Source organism: Rhodamnia argentea, chromosome 3, assembly GCF_020921035.1.
Source record: "Rhodamnia argentea isolate NSW1041297 chromosome 3, ASM2092103v1, whole genome shotgun sequence".
Taxonomy (NCBI): domain Eukaryota; kingdom Viridiplantae; phylum Streptophyta; class Magnoliopsida; order Myrtales; family Myrtaceae; genus Rhodamnia; species Rhodamnia argentea.
The window spans coordinates 22,305,064-22,316,059 of NC_063152.1; the positions used below are offsets into that span (position 1 = coordinate 22,305,064).

Consider the following 10,996-nt stretch of genomic DNA (forward strand, 5'->3'; position numbering starts at 1 on the left):
TCGTCAAAGTGCCTTTGTCTTTCCCTCCCGATCCTCATGATTATGCCCTCTATTCTCATACCAACATCCACCATGTGCTGGAAGGAGGAATATGTATATGTATACATTCGGTCGAAATACGCTGCCGGCAATGACTTAAGCATAAATTTCAACATTTCCCTTTCTAATAGTGGTGGTTGCATCATCATAGCATGCTTCTTCCACCTTTCGGCGAAGAGTTCAAAACTCGTCTTCTCCTTTCCCGATATTCAACAAGTTGGCTTTGGTAAAGAATCCTCTAATCCCAGCTTCAAAGTGTCGCGGGAAGTGCTCCGATAGTTCCTCCCAACTTGGAACCCAATCTAGATCAATTGATTGGAACCAAGCCAATGCGGGACCGGTCAAACTATGCTTAAAACCCTGGATTAACACTTCATCATCTTCATGATGACCAACCATTTGGCGGAGATAATACGAAATATGTGCCAAATGACACTCAACACCATCATATTTCAAACGGAAAGTCACCCTTGGATTCATGCCTTGGGGCGAGAACATTTCGATTTGGGTGATCAGCATGATCAACTCTTTCGGTTCATCCACCTTCTTCGAAAGATCGACACCTTGTTCTTGCAACAACGCGATCCGTCGGTTTTGTGTCTCAATAGTCCGTTGTATCTTTACGATTTGCATACTTTCTTCCATTGTTGTGGTATTATTCTTGACCGCTAGTTGAGATACCTCTACCACTATACTTGTCGGATGACGCATGTAGGTCTCTATATTAGAAGGTTGCATATTGACCTCCCGATCCTTCCGCTCCTTCCGAGGGATCGTCTGATTCTTGACTTCATTAACGGTGCCTACAAACTCTTCACTCTCGGGGTCATCCATGCCACCCCAACCATCGGGAACTATATCTCCCGAATCAATGAAAAAGCTTGGCGGTGCCGAATATAGGACTTTAAAGTTGTAGCCGCCGCTATCTTCCCCGAGATTGTCAACTATTTCGCCCCTTTCAATAGCCTTCTGCATGAACCTTCTATCACCTTGGCGAGCTTTTTCAAGGCGAACTTCATAATCATCTAGCTTTTCCGTTTCTTTGTCGTCTTGAACAGTCATCAAGTATGCTGAAGGAACCCTCAAAGTCTTACCTCTTATAGCTTTCATTATGAACTCCTCTGCTACTATATCAATGGTTACATAGGTTCCCTTGAAAGTAACATCCTCCAATCTCCCAATGATGCCTAGGTTGATTAGCCGTTCTAAGCATGCCTTCTTTTGTTCCTTGGAAATCGTTGCTCCATTAGGGTATTGCGAAGCCAACGTCAGGATGTCTTGCATTCTACTCACATCCTTTATGAACTCTAGAGTCTTTTCATGATTATCTTCAAATATCGTGTTCACCTCGCGATGTTCCGGTAAAGGGTTCTACTGCATGTTAAGTTACGTGCTATCAAACTCCAGGACCTTACCATCAATCAAGGCTTGCACCTTATACTTAAGAGGGAGACAATTGTCAACATTATGCCCCCTTTCTCCCATGTGATAAACGCATATCTGAGTCTCATTGAACCCAGCAAACCTAGGAGGATTTGCTCTAGGAGGTTCCTTCGCAACTAATCGATTCTCAAGTAGCATGGGTAGCGGTTTAGAGAAAGATCGAGGCGGTGAGGTAAAAACAGGTGGATTTTTCTTCCTTGGCTCCAGTGGTTTAGGGACGGTCCAAGAAGAAGATCCTTGGGTAAGGGTAGAAGGTGAGAACTTTTTCGGTTTAGGTGGGTTAGGGATGAACGCCACATCACCAGGTTGCTCCCTATCCCTTCTTACAAGGTATTGGCGCCTAAAGGACGAGTCGGGTATCTTCTTCTCCCGCAACGCCCATCATGACGTTCCACCACCTTAATTAAGTGCGCGAACGTTTGACACCCAGAGTTGTTCAACTTATCGAAGTAATCAAAGGGTAATGCTTTGAGGAATATATCCACCAACTCTTCTTCGGAGACGGGTGGTTTCACTTCAACGGCTAAAGCTCTCCACCTTTGAGCATAGGCATGAACGGCCTCATTTTTCCCTTTAGTGGTCCTCAAAAGGTCCTCCCTAGTAAGGGTCGTCGGAGTATTAAACTTGTACTGCCTGAGGAACTCATCGGCTAACTTATCCCAATCAGCGAGTCTTTCGGGTTCTAGTTCGATAAACCATGCTAAGGCTGCCCCATATAGACTTTCTTGAAAAGTATTGACCAATAGCGGAATATTGTCTGAGAATTGAGACATGCGACGCAGGTAGTATTTCAGATGTTAGACAGGTTATGTTTGTCTGTGTGAAGGTTGATGGATGTGAAAGCCCATATTAGCAAGTTACGATCACCAAGCTATTTATAAGGTGATTGATGCGGCCTCTGTCCTAGCCGAGCTTAAAGTCACAACTATGGTGATCGGTTGTCCGATATGATGTCGGAGCTGGTGCGATAGATAGGGAGAGAGTCCTTTCATGGTGAATATAGTGGCATCGTTCCATGGTTATGATGCTAAATTTGTCTGAAAGTATTTTGGTGTCATGTCATTTCAAGATCATCAATGTTGATCCATTTAGCCTTTGGCAAATGGAGTTGGCAGCTGTAAATTTGCTTTGAAATGGTGGGTACAGTTGATATTTGCATTTGTCTTGTAAACTAGTGATGAACTTGTGCTTTCTTTGACAAGATGGGGAACAATAACATAATTATTTCAATTTTTTTTTTGTATCAATCAAATGTTATTATGTCTTGATGATCTTTTAGTAAACACTGAAAAGTAAATAGATCGATTAAAGGATTTCATTTAATTGTTCTCGGAAACAAATTTAAGATTTATGAAGGATTTATCTTGTATCTCATGTCTAGCTGGATCTTTTAAATGAAAGTTTTCAAATCCATTAGGTATTGTTTTGACGAAAAAAATTGTTCGAGATGCCACTTACTTATATCGACGGGTATCAGATGTAGTCAATAGCTTTCATGAGAAAAGGTTCATTGCTTTCTGACAGGATAAAGTTCGAAACACGTAGACGGCTGGAAAGACACCAAATTGACGTAGGATGAGTATATTTTAATATGCTCCGGGACTTCTAATTCGTTGGTCAAAATTTTTCAACCCTTGGTCAAACCGAGGTCAAAGTTAATGATTTTCTGCATTGATCCTAATTCAATTATAAATTTTTGAATGGTGTCAATTTAATCCTAAACATTCTGTATTTGTGCCAATTAACTCAATCTGGACGCCGATCATCTTACGTTGCATGGACTCCGCTGACGTGGACATTTTTTTATATAATTTTCAAATATATTTTTTTCTTTTTCTTTTCTTTACTCTTTTTTTTTATTGATAGTAGGAGCAAGGGTGCCGTGGCCCTCGTTTGAGGCTAGGCTAGGATCAGTGGCTCTCACCTAGGGCCGGCAACCCTTACCGGCCTTCAATAAAAAAAAAGAGTAAAGAAAGAAAAAGAGAAAAAATAATAAAATAATAAAATAATAAAAAAAATGTCTACATCAGTGCCGTCGATGTCACGTAGGAAGAATGACGTTCACGTTAGATCAAAATTAGCCGGACGGATTCAATTATCAAAATGTGTTCAAGACTCATTTGTCAAAATTAAAAAGTTTATGACGGAATTAACAAAAATACAATAGATTTAGGGCTTTTGGATAATCTCTTGGGGAAGGAGTATAATTTAACCTAGAATGCACAACCTAACACCCATCATATTTTGCATGCCGATGTTTTTATGATAAACATTGCTGTAGAGTAGTCGTGGACAATCCAAAAAGATTCTCTCTTTAAGAATGGTGCACGAAATCAAACGTGCGACGAAGTCTTGAATGCCATCAACGACTTAGCAAGAAGCAATGAGGAAGTTGGAAAGGTGAAGAGTATGAATAACGAGCTCAGCGGATAAGTCATGAAAAATCTGAGGATGAAGTAACGATTGAAGTACTGGAACCAGATGAAGGAGAAGTACATACAGAAGATCATCCATACGAAGAGCACAACTAAGAGCAGACATTGCCATTGATACATGTGAGGAAGTCACAACAGGACCCCAGTTCACATAATCCCAAACCAGGGACATTGCATTGTTATTCCGAATAGACAAGTTCCTGAACAATTAACATTCCACACTGTTAATCCACGAAACAGGCAAGAAGAGTCACCACATTCACAATCGAGGTGCGACCCGAGGACGGTCGTGCTCAGTCATGATATGGTCGCGGGTGATCTCCTTCAACGAGCGGCATCCGCTCAATGCCATAGTCAGCTCAAACTCATCACGGAGCATTTGAAGCACTTTCTTCACACCAGCTTCGCCTTCGGCCGCCAACGAGAACAGAACAGGCCTTCCAATCTGTTAGAAAAGGCAAAAATCATCTTAGTTTCTCTGTTAGCCTTTGCTAAATATCAATAAATTCAGCTTCAATCCTATATCTATCAAGTGTCGAATCCCCAGGATCATTAAAGCCTATAGATATTTGGACTGGAATTTCAAATTGACAAAACCCAATATGGCAATACCAATACTTTTGTTTATTTCTATTGAATAGAAATCGAAGTGGGGTTTCAAAGACCCATGTAAAAGGAAGAAAAATTACTGCCCAACACGATTGTTACTCCTCTTTTATCCCACTGCTTATCTTATGAGGTAGATACTATAGGAACATGAGTTCTCTCTCACTTTTTGCATGAATGTAGATTGTTGTGATGGTAAGTATGGGCCATATAGCCTTCATCTATGGGCAAGAACTGACGTAATCAAGTCTGAGTACTCACAAATACGCCAGATGCTCCAAGAGCCAATGCCTTAAAGACATCGGTTCCGCGGCGAACCCCACCATCCAGGAAAACCGGAAGTTTTCCCTGTGCAGCTTTTACAACCTGCAAATCACATCAACCAATTCATTGCACCAGAAACTGCGACAGGAAAGAAAATTGGTTATTGGAAAATGCATCCAGTTGACGGATAGAATGTAGCCTATGATGACACCCGATAATATTAGTCAAGTCAGCCTGTTCAGTACTTACAACTTTCTAGGAATCGGAAACTTAATGAGATGGACAGAATCCTGTAGATACAGATTTTAGCTCAATAGATTTCAAGCTCTTTATGGAAAAAATAGTAGGAGCATAATCAGAATATAACATTCACATCAAGAACGAACCTCTTCCAGAGCCATGATGGTTGCGGGCACATAATCAAGTTGCCGAGCTCCATGGTTGGACACTATAATTCCAGCAGCTCCAGCTTGAACAGCTACCCTAGCTGCAATTTTAGCAGAAAGGTGTGGTCAGGGGTGGGATACATAGAGGTCATAGAATGGGTGAAGGTTTTCTCCAAGTGGATTAGGTATCCTCACTATCTTCGGCAGTTAGTACACCCTTCACTAGAATTGGTAGTGTAGTGATTGTTTGAAGCCACTTGACATCCTGTATACCAAAAAGAAGTTTTAAGTATTGTCCAATTTATACAATTATCTGGATGATAATATTCAGGTCAATTACATCACCTTCCAGCTTAGAGATCGGTCCACCTGTTCAGCAGCGTAAGTGGTCAGACCTGAGTCATTTGTCTGCAAGATTAAGAGGTGAAGCAGTTAGAAACACACTGAGAGAGAGAGAGAGAGAGAGAGAGAGAGAGAGAGAGTACCCTATCCATCTTTCCAATATCCAAACCCTCAAAATTCTTGAGTGTGAGATTTGGAGGCAAAGCAAATCTGCAGAAGAATGCATCAGAACTGGAAGGCTGAAATTTTCAATAAGGCCCACCAAAAATTCATCTTATGTTCACCTCATAATGGATCTAAATCATTATTCCACCACCAAACATAAAATTGATGACTGCAGAAGGCAGCCAGAGTATCCTACTTATCATTCAGACAATCCAAGTATGTGCTACTTTCATTTAGGATGGGTTATTCAATGAGTTCTCACCCATTCTTGATGTCAGCTTCCCTGCGACCAAGCCTCGGTGTGTCCACGGTAAGGACAATCGCTTTGAAACCAGCTCTTTCAGCTTTCCTCACAAGTTGTGCAACAACATTTCTGTCTTTTAACACCTAAATGCATTTGGCAGTGAATCATTATTCAATTGATAAACAGGGGTTTCTAAAAAATAGCATGAGAAAAATTTCGCTCTCAAGATTATCAACAGATTTTCTGGGTTCAATCTGAAAAGTTCACACATGATAACAAATCTGGTGAGAAATTGAACAAAGAGAGCACGTTCGGAGCAGATAATGACCAATCGGGAAAAAGACTAGAGTTTCGGCAAGTAGATGACTTGCGGACACAGAATAAGTAACAACATTTTACCTTCTAGATTAGGTTGTGCCTGGAGGAGATAAATTATATGTACACTTTACACTAATAATATAACTAAGGACAAACGCATTCAAAAGACTAAATAAATGGCAACAGCAAAAAATAACAACTAATCAAAGTGTAAGAGAAAGGGTGATATTTCATCTCTTAAACTCACATAAAATTGGAAGAAGCGAATTCCAGGTCCTGTTGAAGCAACCTCTTCCACACTTGATGTAGCCCATGAGGATAGAGTCTGAAATGACAATCAAAAAAAGGAGTGAGGCGTATATACACGGCATTAATTGTTGATAGAATGACTCCTTGAGAGGAGTACAGGTGGCACATTGCCTACGTAGTCTCGATCGATATAAACACAATTAAACTAAATTACACAATATGAAAGAGGTGAAGAAGCAAATCAAAAGTACCATAATTGTCCCTGCTGCCGATGCAGCTCTAGCTGTTGCATATTCTCCTGAAGAAAAGAAGCACGCCTACTCAATAATTGCAGTTGTTAGTCATGAAAAAGGTCAAATACGCCAAGAGTAAAAATACTGAGTCAATAATCTTTTAACTTCAAATTCCGTTGAGTAAGTGGCAATCCCAAGGTAGTTTCTTTGCTTCATTTTTCTTTTCTGGTCATGTACCATCATACATGCACCAGGTTGTTGAAGTTGTTCAGAAATTTCAGAAGTAAAGACTATTGTTCCTAATGAACCAACAGTCTTGACATCCATGTCAGGGTCCTGTCTTAAAGGAAAGTATAAGCAAACCATCATTTTTAGTGGCTGTTCTGAGCAAAATTTAACCATAGGTCCCTACGTATTATGACTTCTACCGGTCAATAGGAAACACTCATCTCACCTTTTTACCTTTCAAGCAATCAGTGATCAAGGGTATACCATATTTTCCTTGTAATGAGCAAATATGTGAAGGTATCACGCTGTTCAAAAACTGATGTGAGGGAAACCATCAAGGGAAATCTCAACACACCAGAAATATCCTGTCCAACTTCCATGGGCAACAAGTTGAAATGGACTTGCTCTAAGTAAACTTTACTGAAGCAGTTGCTAATTATTATCATAGTTAGTCAATGTCATACTACAAGTTGCTTGCTATGTAGGTAATGGGGATTAGTCATGTGAAAATAAATACAAATTGCAAACAACAGTTAATCATGTTATACGTGAAATGTTAACTACAAAGTGTAGCTGTGGTATTATAAATGATGCAGATACACTAGCAAAGCACCCTTTTGAAGTTAAACACAAGCTCAGAATTTTCAGATACAACACATTTAATGGATTGTTAATCTAACATCTGTATAAATGTTAGTCGTATGCATACTGTCATCTACAGGCACACACTTATAGAGTACTAAACATATTAAGGAATGCATATGCAGATTTGTTTCAATATAACATTAGTATGATACACACCAAGTTTCTTCCAATTGAAGATGCGATCTCAGACACTGTGGCAGTAAGATCATGCGAATACATAAATGTGCGTGCATACCCAACATAACTTTCATTATCAAGCCCCAGCAGAGTAACAAATGCATTTACATACAGATGCAGAGCACCCACAAAAGAAAAAAGGTCATGTACTGAAATGGTAAGCATCAATCTCCTCAGGAAGTAGAAAGGAGCTAATGCAAGCATGGCTCTTTACCGTCAGGATGAGCCATCTTTTGCATTGCTGTGGGAGCGATCATGATAGGCATCGAGACTTTGAATCCAAAAACTGTTGTTGTCATGTCTATATGGCTTACATCTACAAGAATCCGAGGGCGAAACCTGTATAGTTAAACACCAGTCAAGGAAAAAACATGTCAATACGTGTCTCAGGGTCACATAGACAACAAGAGCCTATAAACCCAATAATATCACCATAGACACCAGTTCATCAATTTTAAATGGACAGTGAAAGAAAGAAATCAGGAATGGCGCGAGCTCAACTAAACCCAATAGTGTAGTGAGATGTCTGCTCACAAAATCCTTGAAAACGCATTTCGGTTTTCCTTGAGAGTCCACTGGTCTTCTGCACCGGACGCGTAGTAGTCATACACCATCTTGGGCAGCTTCTTCTTCGCGATTTCCTCATACTCCATCACATTAGTGATCTCCATCTTCTCAGCAGTACCTGATCTGTTCCCATGGATTTTGAGAAAGTAGTTCAGAACTAGTCCATCGGTCCAATACGACTTCGATGCTAGCATTTCATTAGTTGAACGACACTGTCATTTAAATACAAGAACGATTCTTTTAAGAAAAGGGTATAGAGATTCAGACTTTGGGTTTGTGTCCACCCACACCTGTAATCGGCATATACAAATTAAAGGAACAAACACATTATACTCGCTGGAAAAGGAAAAAAAAAAAAAAAAAAAACTCAGTTCTCCTAAGACACCCAGCTTTTGCACATTCAATCGAACACAGTGCACCTTTCCCAGGCCTCGCCAATTTAAAAACTTTTAAACATCATCCAAATCATGATCACAACCCACTTGGCGAAGATCGAGACGCATGCAGTGTTGCGATCAAAACAAAAATGAAATTGAACACCGTTAGCAAACAGAGACGAACACAAAAGACAAGCATCATCAAGTGTTTCTTCAGATTATGAGCATCAGAAAAACGAGAGAGAACGCCGTGGCTAAATTGCGGAACCGAAGCTGAGCGAATGCTCTCGGGCTTGAAGGGTGGCAGGAACCAGCCCAAGTTTCGCCATGGCAGGTGAGATCGAGGAAAATTGCAGAATCAAACTTCGAACAAGAAGAAAAAAGAATGAACAGACCTTGGAGCTTCTGAACTCAAGCGAAACGGAGCGCCCGAGACTTCAGAGGAGCTCACGAATATGGAGAGAGAGAGAGAGGGAAAGGGAGAGAGAGGGAGACAGACACTTACGTAGTCGAAACAAATAAAATGAGGAGAGAGAGAGAGAGAGAGAGAGAGAGAGAGATTAAAACATCGGCTAAGAGACGAAAGGGTCAAGCATGCCGAATTTGCGCGAGAAGTACCAGTCAAACAAAACAAGTTATGCGAGAAGTACCAGTCAAACAAAAAAACTTATGGAATAGTTTTTCGACCAAAACAAAATTAGTCATATTTTAGACTATCTAACGGAATATTATAATTTTTTGGCAAGAATAGAAAGTATTTTATTAAAATTAATTATTTGGAGTTAATTTTTCACAAAAAAAATATTAAACTAGTATATTTATGACAAATTTACCATAAATTAATTTTTTCCAACCAAAATCCCAAATCGATACACCAGCAATAAATTTACTCTAAACTATTTTTTTACCACAAAAAAAATCTCAAACTGGTACACCTAAGATAAATTTACCATTTGTCGGTTCTCTTTAAATTTTACCATTAAATTACCGAGTTAGATAACACGTTGCAATTGACGGGTGTACAAATACGAGATTTTTACTCTTCGTTTGTTAGAAGTGTACCAGTTTTGAATTTTTTACGATATTTTTTCAATTTTATGAAAACCAACAAAGAGTAAATTTGTCAAAAGTCTACTATTTTGGGATTTTTTATGGTCAAAAAATTAATTTGTAATGAATGTCTCATAGGTATACCGGTTTGAGTTTTTTTGTGATGAAAAAAAATTAGCTTTGGGTAATTTGTCATAAGTGTACTGAATTGGAATTTTTGGTAGTAAAAAATTTATTTTTGGATAAATTTGTCACATGCATACACTTTGAACTTTTTGGTGGTCAAAAAATTAATTTTGGGTAAATTTGTCATATGCATACAATTTGAGATTTTTTTTATTGCGTAAACCTTAATTATTTTTATCTTCTTAAATAATTAGTCAATGAAAAATACTTTTTATTATCAATTATAATTTATGTCTAAATATTTTTATGAAAGATGAAAATATATTTGGTTTATTTATTTTTGTAAGTAATATGAATGATTATTCTTAGGAAAATATTTTTCAAATTATTTATTGTTCGTGAAACAAACGCACCAAAAAGATGCATTTTACTCTTTGAACGTGAATCTTGTTACAGCGATTGAAGCCATATTAATTAATCTTGATGGCATGCTCTATTTGTCAAAGAATACAAAACTGCAATTTTTTACGTTGAGAATTTTTTTTTTGGGTCGGATTACTTTGAAATTTGAGTGGGCTATTTCTCCACACATCTATATTACTTGATCGAATTATCTTACAATCAGGAGGTTTGATTCGGCATCTGGTAATATTCACCTCTTTCCTCCTTACAATCATTTCTACCCGTTGCCTCTAAATATGCGACCTAAAATTGTAGATTGTTAGCATTGCAACTCTCCTCATTGCCAAAAAGAAAAATGATTTTCATGGTTTCTCCACACGAAAAGTAGCAAAATATTTATGCATTAATTTGTTGCCTTCCCATTCTTCTCTACTCTCTCCACTACGTAAAATTATTCCCCATGTAGTTAGTAGAATACTGTAGTATCTAAACTATATATTTGTTATACTAATTGGTTGACTGGTCCTTTTATTTTATAATATATTTTTTCATGTAACTTTTACTACAAACGATACTTTTAAAACAATCCCGTTTTACGCTAAAATATTTCGTGCTCCATTTTATTTATAATTTGTATGACAATCCGTACAACGCTTGGACAAATTGTTTGATATTTATATATAATGACAAACTCTTCAGT

General features: G+C 38.5%; 1 protein-coding gene across 5 annotated transcripts; it reads right to left on the reverse strand.

Moving 5' to 3' along the window:
- Positions 1 to 4,001: 4,001 nt before the first annotated feature.
- LOC115756700 (glycolate oxidase 1-like) lies at positions 4,002 to 9,239 on the reverse strand. 5 transcript variants are annotated; one of them, XM_030696560.2, is made up of 12 exons: positions 9,118 to 9,239; positions 8,309 to 8,467; positions 7,989 to 8,113; positions 6,743 to 6,789; positions 6,490 to 6,567; positions 5,943 to 6,067; positions 5,659 to 5,725; positions 5,519 to 5,581; positions 5,369 to 5,438; positions 5,174 to 5,274; positions 4,785 to 4,889; positions 4,002 to 4,362 (listed from the first exon to the last, which is right to left on the reverse strand). In XM_030696560.2, exons 2-12 carry the CDS (start codon positions 8,443 to 8,445, stop codon positions 4,177 to 4,179), a joined length of 1,104 nt encoding a protein of 367 aa, XP_030552420.1. In that variant the 5' UTR covers positions 8,446 to 8,467; positions 9,118 to 9,239; the 3' UTR covers positions 4,002 to 4,176. The 5 variants fall into 5 exon arrangements, with proteins under 5 accessions (XP_030552420.1, XP_030552421.1, XP_030552418.1 ...); XM_030696561.2 differs by lacking the exon at positions 9,118 to 9,239 and adding an exon at positions 8,632 to 8,685 and having other exon boundaries at positions 8,309 to 8,464; XM_030696558.2 differs by lacking the exon at positions 9,118 to 9,239 and adding an exon at positions 8,632 to 8,659 and having other exon boundaries at positions 8,309 to 8,528.
- Positions 9,240 to 10,996: the final 1,757 nt, after the last annotated feature.